Source organism: Sander lucioperca, chromosome 4 (genome assembly GCF_008315115.2).
Source record: "Sander lucioperca isolate FBNREF2018 chromosome 4, SLUC_FBN_1.2, whole genome shotgun sequence".
Lineage (NCBI taxonomy): Eukaryota > Metazoa > Chordata > Actinopteri > Perciformes > Percidae > Sander > Sander lucioperca.
In genome coordinates, this window is record NC_050176.1 from 23,700,103 (window position 1) to 23,718,369 (window position 18,267).

At 42.0% G+C, this 18,267-nt stretch overlaps 3 protein-coding genes across 5 annotated transcripts in view; all 3 read right to left on the reverse strand.

Annotated features, from left to right (window-relative positions):
• Positions 1 to 6,850, reverse strand: part of LOC118494870 — a 61,679-nt gene extending 54,829 nt beyond the window's left edge. For both annotated transcript variants that reach the window (XR_004897077.1, XM_036000501.1), the window contains exon 1: positions 6,771 to 6,850. Coding sequence is in view for 1 of the 2 variants with exons in the window: in XM_036000501.1 (XP_035856394.1) it covers positions 6,771 to 6,822 (52 nt within the window). In the remaining variant the exon portion in view is untranslated. The remainder of the gene's footprint in view (positions 1 to 6,770) is intronic.
• The window catches only part of LOC116048446 (VPS10 domain-containing receptor SorCS3-like), a 1,378,075-nt gene that overhangs the window by 386,632 nt on the left and 973,176 nt on the right, over positions 1 to 18,267 (reverse strand). The gene's annotated exons all lie outside the window — the stretch shown is intronic.
• The window catches only part of ndufaf5 (NADH:ubiquinone oxidoreductase complex assembly factor 5), a 19,026-nt gene continuing 8,358 nt past the window's right edge, over positions 7,600 to 18,267 (reverse strand). Inside the window, exons 7-11 of one of the 2 annotated variants that reach the window (XM_036000499.1) lie at positions 17,331 to 17,528; positions 15,292 to 15,352; positions 13,115 to 13,198; positions 11,211 to 11,293; positions 7,600 to 7,829 (exon numbers count right to left, since the gene is read on the reverse strand). In XM_036000499.1, coding sequence (XP_035856392.1) covers positions 7,743 to 7,829; positions 11,211 to 11,293; positions 13,115 to 13,198; positions 15,292 to 15,352; positions 17,331 to 17,528 — 513 coding nt within the window. In that variant the 3' untranslated portion in view covers positions 7,600 to 7,742. The remainder of the gene's footprint in view (positions 7,830 to 11,210; positions 11,294 to 13,114; positions 13,199 to 15,291; positions 15,353 to 17,330; positions 17,529 to 18,267) is intronic. The other variant, XM_036000500.1, reaches the window with a different exon arrangement.

Genomic DNA, 18,267 nt, shown 5'->3' on the forward strand with positions numbered 1-18,267 from the left:
TTATCTTGGTATTCTTTCTTCCATCTTGCCTAAACAAGGATTAAAGAATTAGGGTGAGATTTGAACATTACTGTAACAGTAGTATACATAGATTTATTTGTGGAGTTTGTTCAATTCCCTGTCCATTTATTTTTATGTGGAAAGCGGGAATGGAAATATTCTCTCTGGAAAGACAGAATGGTAATGTTAAGTTGGACACACTGAATCATGAGTGAAAATAACGATCACGTTCAAATTAAGATGTTGTGGTCCACAAAGCAGACACTCCGTTTAATGTCAAGTTGTAACTTGTTGTTGTTACAACGTGTGGTTCACTGTTCATAAAGTAGAACCAACGTAAAGTTAGTCAGCTGAGATAGCTTATGTAAACTTGAGGCATAACCTAGCTAGGTGGTAACGTTAAATGGCGGGTTAGTAATGTTAACTACTAGCGTTAGGAGCAACGGAGCGTTATAACGTTTCTTTAATTACTAGTATTAGCTAGTACCCAGCAAATCAAGCTGACCTGCTAAACTGTCTAACTGTCTAGTTAACTGTTATATATTTAGCTAGCTAGCTAGCTAGCTAAAATTACGATTGGTGCATGGTTCACATTCAAGGCTAACATTACATAAGGACAGTCTTAATGTAACGTTAGCTAACGCCAGACACACTTTGAAAAGGCACATAAACGGCAAATGCTAACGTTATCCCTGCTGACATTTTAAAATTGTGAAACGTATGCAAGTGTTATCTTAACTCGTGTCCAGTTGATATCTCGTGAGGAAACTGCATGTACATAAAAAGAAAAGTATTACTTTACCTTAAGTGAAAGCTGAATGTGAATCATCGTGGAGAAGTCCTGACTCCTGCGTTACATTATTATCCACACTGTCTCTGCGTCGAGATGAGTTTGACGTTAGCACAGCCCCCCATGAAGTCAAACAATATCATTGGTCAAGATCGTCTCTGCCCGGCATGATTCAGCCAATGATTGTGCAACATTCAATTATTTGAATCTGCGCGCACTTTCCTGAAGCACATAGCCTAGACTAAAGAGACCATTTCTGTTTACATTTCTGTTTTTTCAACCATTTTAAGGTCTTACATCGCTTCACGCCCTGATTATCAATGTTCACGTTGATGCTAGAAGCCTTGGTTGAACTGTTGAGCCCTAGCATCCCTTCCCAGTCTTTCACACATTGCATGTATTGCTAAATTGAAAAAAAAATATATTGCACACCAATGTAAAGCTTTATTCATACTGTGTCCTCCCTGTCTTTATTCACCGTATATTACCTCAGCCCATGAAAAACTCTGTGTTCCCTTTGACCTGTAGAAAGTGGGGAGAGGCAACATGATTTGAGGGAGCAGTAGACTGCACAATGACCTTGCATTTTGTTGAACACTGTGACTCACTTTGGGTCTTAATATTAAGAAAAATTGTTTTAACAACAATTGTAACTTCATAAGGAAAAGAACGTGTATGCTACATATTCTATTTGAAGTACACCAAATACATTAAAAAGAGGTCTGTCCCACATGCATATTAGTTTCTGACTGTGGGGAATTGGGAAAAACAGGAAAAACGTCCCCAAATTTCTGAATTGCTTATTTTCATAACATTCACTGAGCCTTGCCTAAAACAGTTTGGAGTTTGTATTGGAAGACTCCAATGTTTTTAAAGTGGATTAACAGCCTTTTATGAAAAGCCTACTCCTTCAGTTTTGAAATGAAATCACAGATAATTTCTCAAATAAGCATAATGTTGCAGATGTCCATACTGTTTGTCGGTAGGCATGACTTTCATAGGAGGGGACACACTTTCCTATCATGAATTAAACTGTATGAGGGTTGGAACTAGCGGAACAAGTTAGGTTAGGTGGTGTGCAAGTTAGGCAAGCAGGTACATACTGTATTTGAGGTACTGGTGTGCATTAATATTGATTTTCCACCCCTTATAAAAGTGTAGCATAGCTGTGGCACAGGCAATCCATTTAACTTATTAATGTTACACCTTAATGAAACACACATTGCCCAATATGTGCATCAATGCCTGTGTAACCATTGCAAGTCAATGGAAATTGTAGTGTAATTTCAGAGGCATGGGTGGTCAGATCACAGAGGTCTTGGTGAGGCATTTAAGGTACCGGACATGCATGAATATTCATTCTACCCCACATAAGAGGGAAGCTCATGCTCTGAGCTGTTTGCATGACATAGACAGGAACAAACATCAAAAGCCAGAGTGGACACAGTATGAGACATCACCGCAGACATCAGCAAAGTAAGCAGTCAATGGAAAAAGATGTTGGGCCATGAATCTGAAATAGGCCCATGGCCTCCACGGAAGTGAAATGAGGCAAGAACATCAGATGCCCCCTAAAATATTAGGATGGTGAAGATGTAGGCTTACCCAGGCTGTAGGCTGCCTGGCTCTCTGTGTACTGTATTGTCATCCTGTAGGCCTATAGGGTTGTGGGCCTATGTGATGTGAACTGTGGCTGCACGATTCTTTTGTCAACTAATTTGCCAGACCAAAACATGATTATATAGTGATGAGCATATCACAGACTTGGACTAAAATAGACATCATGTACATCCAAGGCCTGTAGTTTAGGTTGACTCTTGTCTCTTATGCATTCCCATAACTGAAGCTATGGCTTTGTTTCCACAAATATTTAGGTGAAAGAATGTTTATTTTTACAAAGACAGATCTAAATACAGCATCTTTGTCACCAGTGGTGATTTGGTGCAGTAGTCCTATAGCTTTTTAAGCTTGTGTGCTGCCAAGTTGTTTTACTGTTTGTATTACCATAAATATGCTTGCAAAATATTACAGTAGTGTAGTTTCTAATATAATTACATTGATCCAACTATAATTGAGAACAATTGCTTGTGGGGTTTTGCTGTGGAGTTGTTGAGGCCATGCAGTGAGGGTTCATGTCAGCCTCATTCAATGCATTAAACGGGTATGGCTGGTCCTACCTGTCTCAGTACCTCTGTTAACCCCTCTTCAAATAACTGCAAAGCTAAATACAAGTCCTACTCTATTGCTAGAATTTAGTAGACTTGCATTAAGAGACACTGGCCAGGATGAAGTTTGACAGCGATTAAAACACTAACACACAGTATGTATGAGACCACATTGAATAAGCTAAAATGGACCCCTATACATTATACCAATATTTACCCTCTGAAGAGTCTCTGATGCATATATTGGATAGTTAATTGTAAATATTGTCAAATATTTTTACAAAGTAAACACACAGTACATTGATGGGATAAGTCTGTAGATATATTGAATAGTTGCTTTTAATCACTATAAAGTATTGTTTGTATGAAGTAAACCTGATATATTAATGATTAAAGTACAGTATATTAGTTTCTTTTTAACACTATACAATATTGTTTATATAAAGTAAACCCTTATACATTTATGGGGAAAAGCCTGTAGACATAATGAAGAGTTGATTGTAACGTTTATATAAAGTAATGACTATAAAATAATGGTTCTGCAAGTTATTATCACATATTGTTTTTTGTACAGTAGAAAACCAGTATTAAACAGGAATTTACTGTAAATTGATTGGATAATCATGTAAAATAAATGCCTAAAGCTTTTAAGATACTATTAATGGGCTGTCAAATAGGGTAATTTTACATTAATTTGACATGTAAATAACTATAAATGAATGTTTATTTAAAGTAAACAACATACATTAATGGTAAAAGTATGTAGATATATTGGAGAGTTGCTTGTAAATACTCTCAAATATTGTTTATATAAAGTAATGACTATTATTACAATGTTTCTGGAAGGTATTATCCCATTATCTTCTCTTTTTTGTACAGTAAAAACACAGTATTAAACAGGAATTTACCGTAAATAGATTGGAAAATCATAAAATAAATGCCTAAAGGAGGGTATTTGAAAGTCATTTTACATAATTTTTATGTGTTTTACATCCAGGAATCTGTACTTTAACAGGGAGTTCTTGTGGATGGATTGAATAATCTTGTGAATTTACCAAAGAAAACCGTATGAAAACAGCAGTTTTCATTTAAATTATGTAATTTTAAGGTATTTTGCAATATTTTTCAGTGTTTGTACAGATTTATAGATTTGTTTAACATTCTAAATATGTTTTTTGATTACAATTCTTTTTAAATCTACAGTAGTTGGACTGTGAAAATACAGAAAATGTACAGTAGATATCTGTATTTTAAAAATAAATTCTTTGTAGAATAACATAAGGTTTTTTACTGTCATTTCACGGTAAGTGTTTGGCAACTTTTGCTGCCAGACTTTTTACCGTTTTTTCACGATTGTTTTTTAACGTTTCTTTACATTAAATTTAAGGTTTAACAGTAAAAAAACAGAAAGAGGCCTCAATTTTACACACCGTAAAATTATGTTTTTTTTTTGTCTTTTTACATAAAATTCAATGTAATTTAACTTTCAAGACCGTTAAGCAATGGAATTATCCTGTTAAACAACTATATTATCTCATTATATCAATTTACAGACTAAAACCTTAATTTAATGGGTTTTTTTTTAAATAAAAGTATTTTTCTGTATTTTTCTGGCATTAACACTTAATGTAGAAAAAACGGAAAAAATCCGTAAAATTATACAGTGAATTCCAGTGAAATAACTTTTTTTTTTTACAGTGTACTTTGTCGGATCGAGCCTTTCATTCACCATAAAATAACTCATCTTAACCCAGTAAGTTTACAAGAGAGACTTGCAGTCACTCTGACGAGTCCTGGCATCACGTTGTCGGCGAACTCGTTCAGGCCTCCCGTTTCCGCTTTGTCGCGCGCTGCTGAAAAAAAAAAGAGCTGTGTGCGACCTCTGCTCCTGCGCCATAAATCGGGCGCGCCGGCAGGGTATTACGTCATTTTGACGTCACGATGGCGCGCACCACCTTGGATGCGTCTAGTATAATTCACGTTTTACTGTTTAGCGAGGATTCAAGATGGCTGACGCTCGTTTTTGCTTCGGCAATCTTAGCAGAAAGACGACAGTCCAACCCCCTATGGGCGGGTTGAAAAAATGCGGAAGTAGCTCCTACCACTGGCTGTAATCCATAGGCTCAGGGCAAAAAGACCTCCGATGACGCAAAATCGTAATTTTTGCGTCATCGGAGGGCATTTTTCCAGACACACAAAACAGAGATCTCTCATCTCCGGGGGACATGAGGGAGGGAAGCACGGTCATTCAAAAATACTACCGTGTTTCTGCTGATACAAAGCTTAATGCTAATCAGTGAAGTATCCCTTTAAAGCAGTGGTTCCCAACCTGGGGTCCGGGGACCCCTCAGGGGGGCGGCAAAGATCACAGGGGGTGCGCAAGTCTTTATCTGGTTTGAGGTTGAGGTAAAAAAAAAAAAAAAATTGCACATGTTAAACAAATTATGATAATACACTAGAATATATAATGTATACAAAAGTCTGTATAAAACTATATATTTTTGTTCTCGCTTAAAATTGTAGGCAGGCTACTTATGGCGTTTTTCCATTACATGGTACCTGCTCGACTCGCCTCGACTCGACTCGGCACACTGTGCGTCCGTTTTCCGTTGCATATTTTAGTCCCGCCTCAGCATGGCTGGTCGTATGCCGGCTTGACGCACACACCAGCGCACAAGTATAAACATCAGGCCACTTGAGCTTGTTTTACAGTTCTGTGGAGGCTCCACGCAGAGCTTTCTCCGTAGCCTGTGTAATATGTGACTTGATGTATACATTTGTCAGCTGGTGTGTGCGTCGAGCCAGCATGTGTGTGTGTACGTAGGATGCTGCGAAAGCTCTGCCGGAGCCTCCTCCGCAGAACTGTAAACAAGCGGCGCCGCAGTAAACTGCCGTGACCTAACGCGACACGAACGTTGAAGGTGTGTGTTGTTGCCAGAAGACACATTTTGTTTCTAAAGAAGCTGGAGGCAGCAAAAAAAAACACAGCTGGCTAAACTGTTTAAAAATAGCGGGTTTGTTCAGGACACCCCCGTCTGTCGCTTTCACTTCACCTTTTCGGCTCGCCTCAGCTCGCTGGGAACCTCGACTGAGGAGGTACTAAAAAAAGTACCTGTTAGCAGGTACCAGGGACTTTTTTTCGTAATGGAAAACCAAAAAAGGCGAGTAGAGTCGAGGCGAGTCGAGCAGGTACCATGTAATGGAAAAGCGCCATTAGTAGGCCAGACCTCCGGGACCTCTTAACCTGGGACCCTGCTGTCATCAGGTCAGCTGCTAGCTGCTATCATCCTCATTTTTCCTGCCGCCACGGCATCACTATTTTATGAACGAAACATGGCAGAAAAACGTAAAAGTGCTGATAACTACTCTGTATCAAAAAAGAAAGTAAGGCTCTATCTCGAGAGTTACCTCAACTTCGGTTTCAGGGGGGGGGCTCAGCTTTTCTTAGACATGAGTAGGGGGGGCGCCAAGGAAAAAAGGTTGGGAACCACTGCTTTAAAGTATGTTTTGTTTTAAGTACTTATAAAAATATAATATATATAAAAAGTTTTCTACTACTTAGTAAAAGTTCATCAAAGTAATAGTACTTTTACTTAAGTAGAATATTTTTGTACTCTTTCCACCTCTGCACATGATGAACAAAATAATCTGAAAACATAAAACATAAAAAGCTTTGTGTCCCTTTACAAGATGATTGAAGGGTAAATGAAAGCATCTTTGGATGCTTTGACCTATGCATTGACACCATGATGTATTGAGCCTAATAAGATATTAGATTTGATGTTGATAAAAAACAGAAATAATGATTTTCTCACCAGTAGAGCTGCGAGAGAAACATCCAGCGAGGAGTAGCAGATAGAACAACATCCCTGCAGCCTGCAGACCTTGTTAAGTGACTTCTTCTTTTCATCTGACTTAGTTATATTCCACCACTGTGGCTGAGTGATTCAACGTTTATTTTTAAGTCAGTGTCTCATTGGCTGTACATATCGAACAGTGAATTTCCTGTCGGTAAATATATATATATATATATATATATATATATATGGATATTCATGAGGCTGCACTTTCATATCTCTTTGTAGTTTTGCTTATTTAAAGCCAATGTACTTGCACTTACTTCTTGTTGAGGACTCTACTGTAAACTAAATCTACCTCTGGGTACAAATAAAGTAACTTAAACTTAAACTTGAACTTGTCTGGACTTTGCACCTTCATGGTTGAAAGTAATTAATTGGAAGTCTTTGGATAAAAGCGTCTATACAGGTTGATATATATTCAAATACTAAGTATAAAATATAAAAAGTACCACTTCAATCTTTTCTAAGAATGTATTTTGATTATATAAATGAGCACTATGATTCTGCAGGATTTAAAAAGGCCTATTCTACGCTGTCTTTCATATCCTTTAGGTATGGGAATAAAACAGCAGCATTAAATAAATACATGTTGATCTTCTCTCTCCTGTTCATATTTTAAAAGCTCTGTATATTTTACCAGCACTGTGTCAGTCAGTGAGACTGTATTGTGAGGTTGTCCGGCCTTTCTCACAGGACTTTGTATGGTAAAAAATAAATATATATATTCTCGAGGGTGACATGTAATGTAATGTAATGTAACATGTAATGAGATGTTCTCACGATACTGTTTTCCATTACTCAACTTTATTCCAGACACAACAACATTACAACACTTGGCCTCTTACACTTTTAACCCTAGAATCTAGCTGTTAAAATAGAAATCTATTATTTACAATCTGCAGTGGGTCAGCTGTTCAGTCAGCTCTTCTACGACGTGTTTGTGTTGGTCGGCTGGCTGATCTTTGACAAATCCCCAAACGATACGTTGGCTGAGCCTCGCTTCGCCGGTTTGGCCTGACAAAGACAAAAAAACAACAACATTTAAACCAGTTTTTGTTTTATGTAAACATATCTCCTGTGCTCCCGAATCCGCGTCAACTTCTGGATCTGAAAAGTGAAGCCAACGCTGAAGCTCCTGAATGCTGTATTCTCTCTAAATTCCAGCAGGGGGCGACTCCACCGGGGTACCACAGGGTTCTGTGCTGGGTCCTCTTATTATTATTTACAGTTTACATAAATATAATCTCTCCAACTCCAATAATATCCGTATTTATGCGGATGACACACTCCTGTATCCAACTCAAGCCACGCGTAGATTACAGTCTAATGTTAGTAGGGCTGCAGTCTTTTAGTCGATAATGCCGACCTTACACCAAACGACTTCTCAAGCGACTCCACTGTCTCCGACTAATGTCCAATATGTGAATGAGACCCCGAGAGTCTTGCTAGAGTCTGGGCGCTCCCGTTGTCTCCATCGTTTGGTGTAAGGTCATAAAAACTCCGTCCCAGTCAGTTAGGGCTGAAACGATTACTCGAATAATTTGAATAATTCGATTACAAAAAAGCTTCGAGGCAAATTCTCTGCCTCGGCCCGCTCCGCTCAGAGTCATTGTTTCACACGGACCGTTATTAACGACGCACACAGCATTCAGTGCCGCGATGGCGGAGAGCCAAGATACCGCCAGGAAAAGGCAAAAAATGTCAAAGGTTTGGGATCATTTCAAACTAAAAAAAAGAAGGTAAAAAGGTACAATGTGTGTACCGCAAAGTAGAACTTGCGTACCACAACAGCACATCAACTATGATCCAACACCTGAGCCGAAAACATCCTGTTGTTAATGTCAGCTCACCAAGCTCAGCCGACAAGGTAACGTATTGATGTTAGCTTAACGTACTAGCACTAGCTAGAACGTGCAGTATTTTTAGCGGTTGTAGCCTAATGTCGTGAGTTGATATGACTAGATAGATGGAGTGACCAATCTTTCCTACTATATAGCCTTTGTTCTCACTCGGATTCGCTGGAGTGATCTCTCTTTTCAACTACATAGTCTTTTTATGACGGACCTGCCTTCCCATTGGTTGCAAGACGTCAGCACAGTCTCGCAAAGCATCATGGGAGAATTATGCTAGACTGTAGCACGGAGCTAGCGGCAGTAATGCCTGAAAACGTGATAAATTATGGACATCAAGTGGATAAATCTAGGATGTAAGAGTTTGGATTTATTGCTCAACAACTCCAAAAAATGGCACAACTTCCAGGCTGGATTAGAGCTTAGATCGGCCCAAAAAATCAAGCCCGAACCTGCCCGAGCCCGAGCACGTTGTGTCCGAGCCCGGCCCGGCCCGGCACATTAACTGTAATTATGAGCCCGAGCCCGATTTAAACCCGACAATTTTTTAATACGTGGGCCGTTATAACTGACGTTCTCAACTACAATTCAGAGTTGTTGGAACTACAGAAATCTGTTTAGAATAATACAACAAGGACGAAGCCTGTAAACTGCTGTTTGTTTAGAATGGAACGGATCGCAAATGGATCCGAGTGAAGAAACGTAAAAAAAAAAAGAAACAATGATGAACAACATATTGTTGTCACTGCCCACGACTTGTTTAAACTGCTTCCATACCTCTGACTTTCCTCCACACTTGCTCAAAGGTAATTCTCCTGTTTTTCTTTTTTTCTTTACATCTTCAAGCTCCCGGTGTGATGCGTGCGAGAGGAGGAGACTCCGCACATGACACGTGCTGCATTTAGTAACTGCAGCCTAACTTTTGTACACATTTGTTACTTTTATATAGCCTATATATATATATATATATTTATAATATTTCTGATTATGGCATAGCTATCTCCCCACCCAAATAGGATAATAAGGTAATGGATAAAAAAAAAAAAAAAAAAAATTGCTTGATCAAGGGTCCGGCCCAGGCGCGGTCCGGCCCGGGCCCGGCCCGGCCCGAGGATGTGGCGGAAAATAACGGCCCGGGCCCGACCCGAGCCCGACCGGACCTCGGGTCGGGCTCGGGCTTGGGCCGAGAATCTAAACTCTAGGCTGGATAGAAAAACTCCTCTGAAGGCTAAAAAGACACCAAAGACCCCCCCGTGACGGCTAAGGCAAAATCATTTTTTTATCCGATTACTCGGTTAATCGATGAAATAATCGCTAGAATATTCGATTACAAAAATAATCGTTAGCTGCAGCCCTACAGTCAGTCTTTCTCCCGTCTGGACTTTCAGACAAAATCAGACGTGTATTATTAGTAGTAAGGTCATAAAACTCAGTCCCAATCCCAAACGCGAAAGTCTTAAGTCTTGGTAGTGAAGTTAAATCACGTGAACATTGTCAACAACCAATGGGTGCACTCCCTCCAGCACCAAACAGGAAGCAGCAACCGGCTAGAGCCAGTGTTATTGTTGCTATGGCGCCGCACTAAGCTAAATGCTAAAGAGGGAAAGTTGCTAATTTTCAACCTTTCTGAAGCGAGTCATCCAACGGGAGTTTTACCGGCGGATATACACAGACCTCCGGGTACTGGAGACATTCATCTGCATGTACAGCAGAACAGAACATCTGCAGACTTTCCCTTAAAGTTGCCAGCTAACGCTAACGGTAGTAGTCTTGCAATGTGTTTACATATTATGCCAGTCATTGACGTTAGATGTGAGATGATTGTCTTTACGGTGAAAACACACCGGGCGCGTTAGTGTCGCACAGCCTGTGAAGCGTAACGCTTGATTCGTGTCTGATCGCGCGCCTGGCCATTCATACCGGACGCGTATTTCTCGGCGGCGGTCACAAAGCGATCCTTCTACTCCCGGCTCTCTCCAATAGAAAGAGAGTGGGGAAAACTGTGGTAACTGTTGTGTGTGTGTGTGTGTGTGTGTATGTGTCTGTGTGTCCGTGTGTGTGTGTCACTCTCTGTCCGTCCGTCGGTCTCTCTCTCCATGTGCCTCATTACCTGCCTGGCTTGATATTCGCTTGCATGTCGCGCAAGAAATAGAGGAGACGGCGAAACGATCACTGCAGCGTGCGGGCCAACGCGGGCGCTACGCGCTGACGCGGCTGCCACGCACCGGTATGAACGGACAGAATGGATAACATGGCCGCCAAAATGAAAATAGCTGCGTCGCACGGCTATACGCGACGCTTGCGCGCCCCGTCTGTTTTCACTGGAGATGGTGTCAGACTTTAGACTTTTCAAAGTCTGTTCAAAGTCTTCTAGTGTGAAGTAGGCATTAGATGCATCATCCTCCACAGCTCCGCCCTTTTTGTCCAAATATGGTCACTTCTGGCTCCAAAATACCAAGACGGAGACGACACCAATGCTAACTCGAGGCTTCAAAAACAGCAGTCCACAAACCAATGGGTGACCTCGCTGCTGCTGTGGTCTTACCTGAGACTCGTGAGGCTTCCAGCCAATCATGTAGAGGATCTCGAAGGTGGCAGGGATGGACCCGTCCTCGTTACCGTACATCTCTGAAACATTTTCACACAAACACAGACAACAATGAAGTACTTCTTCCACCACGGAAAACTCATATTGTGACCCAGCAAGGAAAGAATACAAACAGAATACAGTTTTTGTTCCACTTTAGTCTGGTATGTTCCGTGCCGTCGTCAGTCTGAGGAGCCGTCGGCCTTCATTTGGGCCAATTTGACTTGTTGAATCTGAGGGCGGGCAGTCGGACTCAATGGACAATCTGATTGGTGGAGAGCTAACCCGGAAATTACGAGCGGGGATGAGCCTGACTAACGCCTCTCAAAATCTGATGAAAATCTTTTAAACTGACCTTTGTTGATCTGAAATGAAGACAGATTCAGCAACTGCACGGCCTATTTCTCTCTTAAAATGTTTTCAGAAACACGTTTCGGTGAACTATCTTCGTAAAATATGAGATCGTATTCTGAACAAAGTCGCCATTATGCCCGGTTGAAAAATCCGGGAGCGGCTAGACCCACGTGACGCGTTCGTCCAATCAGCTGCCAGTTTTCATTTTTTTGGGCGACAATACAGATTAGCTGCGCCTGCTGTTATGGAGACGTATTACGCCTCGTGCACGCGCAGAACGTACGCTCAAGTCGGCGTCCCTTCGGTGTGTTCTGAGGCACTTTTTGGACCTCGGGGAGCCTGATCAGTCCGGCTGCCTTTTCTGCCGAAGGTCGGCCGTCGGGTTGGTGTGTCAGAGCCTTTAACCAAGTAAAAGTAACATTCAGGAAAACCCACAGTCCACACTTTTGCCCGACTTTCTGACTGCACCCTGTTCTGAACTCTGCGTGTTAAGGACAGCAGCTTGTGGCAAAGAAAGAGGAAGTAAAACAAGCAGAGTTGACAGAAAGATGTCTATTTCAGGAAGATGTATCAGTGTGGATAATGATGAGCAAAAGGCACCAGATCAGGTTTAAAAATAGGAAAAAATGAGAACCAAGAAAACAGAAGAATCAGAAATACAGCCTGAAGTAACAGCTGTGGCACCAAGAAGGGGAATCAACAAAGTTTCTATGAAGACAAATGTTTGGCAGTGATACCATTTCAAGAATTAAGTTTCTATTATGTTTTTCTTATTGTCAACAAATCCCAACAGTGTGGGGCTGCCAGCTCCAAGCACATTGGTTCCTATACTTTATAAACAGAAACATATCAACCCAGTCTCACGGCAGTTTGTGAAATGGTCACGTAATTTAATCAAATTTAATCTATTGATTAGTGTACACGGACATGTTTATCTTGTTTGTTTTTCCTGATGGTCAGCAAGTTTTTTAAACTAATGTATTTCAATGGGAAGCATCTTTCGTGTGCACAGCACGATTTGACAAAAACGGGACGGTTGGGTTTAGGAAACGTGACACGAGGGACGCGATCCCCGGTCTCCTGGGTGAAAGTCCTGTGGTGTTTGACCCATCCACCCCCCCAACCAACCTCCCTACTTGGATTTTCGGACTTTCCTACTACTCGCTACTAAAGAATCGTGCTATGATCAAGAAAGATGCTTCCCATTTAAATAACATCAGTTTAAAAAAAAAATGTGCTGACCATCAGAAAAAAACAAGATAAACGCAATCAATAGATTAAATTACGTGACCATTTTCACGAACTGCCGTGAGATTGGGATGAATATATACAGTAGTTTCCTAAAATCTGTAAAAGTGGAGACTGATCTAATCTTTTAAAATGTTTCTATGATGGCTGCTGGAGCCGCAGAAATATATTTGGGGCAGATGTGTGATTTTGGTCTTTGTGTTTTCGTCATTTTAACAGGGAAGTGTAGCATCTGATCGCTCTTTTCTTTAAATACTCACCTTTATAAATAGCTTCCGCTGCTAATATGGTGTCTCTGTGCAACATCGATTTCCTGTTCCAGGCACAGTTACTCTCGCCCATACCTACAGAGTAACGGATAAAAACAATCATGTAGAATACAAGTTGGCAGATTTGTTTTAAAGGGTCTTAAAAGCAGAGATTTGTAGTTAATTATCGGATTTTAATTGAACACATTTTTAATATAGTAAAATAACAACAACAACCCCTAACTATGATCTCAGAAATGACAATGTGGACAAAAATCGAACATCGTAGCCTCATCGTATTAGATTGCACTAAACTGTAAAATTGGAGGCAGTACAAGGGCCCTGATCTTGCACCCGGCGCAGCGCGGTCCAAAGCCCGACGCAAGTGTCTTTGCTAGTTTAAGACCGTCCAGCGCCCGCGTCGTTTAAATAGCAAATGCACCTGCGCCCATCTGTGCGCCCATGGGTGTGCTGGTCTTACAGGGAGGTGTGTTCAGGTGCATTCTGGGCGTGCTGGTCTTACAGGGAGGTGTGTTCAGGTGCATTCTGGGCGTGCTGGTCTTACAGGGAGGTGTGTTCAGGTGCATTCTGGGCGTGCTGGTCTTACAGGGAGGTGTGTTCAGGTGCATTCTGGGCGTGCTGGTCTTACAGGGAGGTGGGTTCAGGTGCATTCTGGGCGTTTTGCTATCTTGAGGCAGTGGGAAGTGATGGCGCCATTGACCAACAAAAACCTGGTCTAAAGTCAATAACGCAGCATTTCATTGTTATTTTAACAGAGCATTAGTAAAATGCTCCTAGGCTCGTGCACAGCGCGCGCACTATACTTGTTACACACACAGGGACACACAGCAGCACACACACATGCAGAAATTACAAATAAAAATATTACGGTGTAAATCCTCCATCATAACAGCAATGCTCCAAGGTCCAAACGTGCCTGGCTTTTAAAGGGAATGGGAGATGATCTCTGATTGGTTGATTGCATGTTACGCCCAAAACACCCCTCTGATTAATGAAGACACTAAGTACAACCCTTTGGAACCATGCACCCGGCACACGGACACTTTTTTCTGCCGTCAAACTAGCAAAAGTGGATTTGGACACGCCCTAAACACACCTGCACCAGGCGCTTCACGCCGTGCGCTCAGATCGTTAAAATAGGGCCCCAAGAGTTATTACACTGTAGATTTAAAAGGGATAGTTCAGTTCTTCTCCATAGTCAGGATTTTAGACACCTTAAAAAAAAATTGATATCAGTTGAAGTGGACGCTATATTTAGAATATTTTCAGCGCATTACCTTGCTGTCAGACGGCCCTTTACGACGGGGAACTGAAGCCGTTATCTCTGCTCTCGTCAAAGCCACCAGACTCCTTTGACATAAGCCGCTTTCCGACCGGAGGGATTTTTGCAGTTCCTAGAACATAAAATTTCTAGAACCCTTTTTTTCTCATGTTCTGACTGCACCAATTTGGGGATTTTTAAGTTCCTCTGGCCGCAGTTCCTGTAACTCTTTCAGCTCCTACTTCAGGGCAGGGTCTTTTCTCTTTTCCCTTTTCAGCAGAGGAACCTAAGTGAACGAGGGTCGGGTTTCCGGTACAGACAGACCAACAACGGGACAATTTTAACAATTTTCGCCATCTTATTCATCACTAAATTCACTTCTGACAACGTTTTTGGCAAGAAATGAACTGTTTGGATTTTGAATATAGGCAGTCTTGCAAAAATTGATGCCGAATTGACAATTTGCTTCAAAGTTTTCGGAGTTGAGAAGCTCCATGAAGTGAGGCGACAGCCAGCAGGCGCCTGCTCCGGCCGCTAGCTCGTCGCTCGGCCAGTCATGCTCAGAGACCTCGCTGTGAGATGGAGGTCTCTCAGACCGATCTCGTAAATAAGAGGCTTTTATTTCACCATTGACAGTTCGTTTGTTTAAATATCACAACACATTAACATTAACATTAACGGGAACCTGTGGTTAACACCCTGACTATGGAGAAGTAGCTCATACAACCACACTGACAAATATATCCAAACTGTCCCTTTAAGGACCTAAATAACAAAGCTACAGTAAAACTTGACACTAAAAGGTTCTGCTTAGATTAACAGCTTTGATATCCAGCTGGATTCAGACTCTGCATGATGGGGTGGATGGACTAAACGGAGTCACGTATTAGCACAGAGCAGTTTGTACCTTGTAGGTCGGTCATGACTTCAATGATTCCTGGATAGTTAACCTGAACGTCATCTACGTCCTGAAACACAGAGACAGACAGTAAGTTGACTGTAAAAATCATAGATGACGCATTTATTGTATGTGTTCCAATATCAAAAGTTATTTTTTATTTTTCGGTCTGGCTTTATTTCCATTTTTCAAATCTCCATCACCAAACCCACCAGACTCCATGTAAATAATCAGGTCTTTTAGCGTGTATAGAGCCAGCATATCTCCACCAGACTCCATGTAAATAATCAGGACTTTTAGCATGTATAGAGCCAGCATATCTCCACCAGACTCCATGTAAATAATCAGGACTTTTAGCATGTATAGAGCCAGCATATCTCCACCAGACTCCATGTAAATAATCAGGACTTTTAGCGTGTATAGAGCCAGCATATCTCCACCAGACTCCATGTAAATAATCAATACTTTTAGCGTGTATAGAGTCAGCATATCTCCACATGTAAATGGGTGAATTAAGGGATTATTTCAACCAAACCAGAGTGGTGATTGTTGGAACAGTGGAAAGATGAACCAAGACGGCTTTTGATAGTTTTATTTTGTTTCTGTCCACTTTGAATGAAGTGTGTTTTACGATGATAAAAGTCCTGATTATTTACATGGAGTCTGGTGTAGTTTGGTGATGGTGATTTCGGGGCTGTTTCATGTTAAACTAAAAGGATCTTACTCTTTAACTAAAAGGTCTATCTCTGTAGGGATCCTTTCATAATGTTGTCAGACACTCAGAATAATAATCTAAGTCTGTCAGCGGCAGAATCATAACTTTTAGTAAATGCTAACTGACGGTGCACAATTGCCCATTAGCGTTACATTGCAGGTTGTTTCTGGCATAATTCTGGACCAAAGTTACCCTTTAAAACAAAGTCAACCAGAAGAAGCTTTCGGTGTGTTCGACCAAAGTAAACGAGAACTGTGACCCGTCACAGAGGCTGTCTGTGTCTGTGTGCGTTCCCAGAGTCCGTCTACGGAGAGCCTGTTCACTCCCTATTTAGCCCCATTGTACCAAATTTGGTTGCAGTTCCACCAGAGTTCCACTGGGGGTGATCACGGTGCAAAATGAATGGGACTCTATGGAGCTAGACGGCTAAATGAATGGGAGTCTACGGAGCTAGGCAGCTAAATGAATGGGAGTCTACGGAGCTAGGCAGCTAAATGAATGGGACTCTATGGAGCTAGACGGCTAAATGAATGTCTCTCTATGGAGCTAGACGGCTAAATGAATGGGAGTCTATGGAGCTAGACAGCTAAATGAATGGGAGTCTATGGAGCTAGACGGCTAAATGAATGGGAGTCTATGGAGCTAGACGGCTAAATGAATGGGAGTCTATGGAGCTAGACGGCTAAATGAATGGGAGTCTATGGAGCTAGACGGCTAAATGAATGGGAGTCTACGGAGCTAGACGGCTAAATGAATGGCTCTCTATGGAGCTAGACGGCTAAATGAATGGGAGTCTATGGAGCTAGACAGCTAAATGAATGGGAGTCTATGGAGCTAGACGGCTAAATGAATGGGAGTCTATGGAGCTAGACGGCTAAATGAATGGGAGTCTACGGAGCTAGACGGCTAAATGAATGGGAGTCTACGGAGCTAGACGGCTAAATGAATGGGAGTCTACGGAGCTAGACGGCTAAATGAATGGGAGTCTATGGAGCTAGACAGCTAAATGAATGGGACTCTATGGAGCTAGACGGCTACGCATATACGGCCAGTATCTCTGGCCGTATATGTGTATGACGTCATTGACATTTTAAAAGGCTTTTTAGAACAAAAAAGCCACTTTAAAGAAATCTAACACCCAGCAGTGTGTATTTTCTTAGCCTCCCCCTTTAATGCAACATTCAAATTACTAGACAAAAAATTATATCCTGAGAAAAGTGGATTTTGAGGGGTATAGCTCCATAGACCTCCATTCATTCTGCACTGGCCTGTGAGCGCCCCCTATATGGAACCAGAATGGAACTGCAACCAGATATTCTCTGACGTTCCTCACCACAGTGAGCATGCTGAAGCCGGCCCGGCCCAGCAGGTTGCCCAGGTCGGTGACGGCGGTGTAGGGGGAGACATGGGGGGAGAATCCTCCCTCCCGCTCCGTCTCGGCGAGCTGGAGGGAGCAGCGCAGCTCGTACAGCGTCTCGCCGCCAACCATCGCCCCGATGAACACGCCGTCTGGCTTCAACACCTGCTGAATCTGAGAGGAAGGGCAGTTATTGAGAAGACTCTGGTGAAACTAAATAAAATAAGTCATTTCATCTCTCCTCGCATGATGTCCTCGCGTCTCTTCCCGTGCTCAAATGCTGAGCGATGCAACAAAGCGACAGCCAATCAGAGTGAAGACAGCGTGACGTATGTCAGTGGCTCGAGTCGAAGAAAATAATTCAAGATGGCGGAAAACGCTTCAGGACATCGTATATATGTACGTATCTGATATTTTTGGCATTTTATCTCCTATATTTTGTTACTTTTATCGAGAAATAAATACTTTTAAATCCAAAAACATTGTTCTTGTGACTTGACAACGCTTCTGAAGACGTGGTTGAAGGTAGCGCCGGAGAATTTCTGTTTACCGTTGCCAAGCAGCCAGGAGTAGGCTAGGCACGCCCAGGAGCGCCCATCAAGTGAGTGCATGTCGCTCTCTTTTGTAGCTAATGTGACTGTAGGGTAGGGCCTCCTGCACGCTGGCTGCGTGGCGTGAGCGTGGCGTTTCTGTTGCGTGGCAGTTGGGGCGGCTGTGGCTCATTGGTAGAGCGGTCGCCTGCCAATTGGAAGGTTGGTGGTTCGATCCCTGGCCCTGCAGTCCCATGTCGAAGTGTCCTTGGGCGAGACACTGAACCCCGAGTTAGTATAAATGTGTGTGAATGTTTATCTGATGAGCAGGTGGCACCTTGTACGGCAGCCTCGGCCACAGCGTATGAATGTGTGTAAATGGT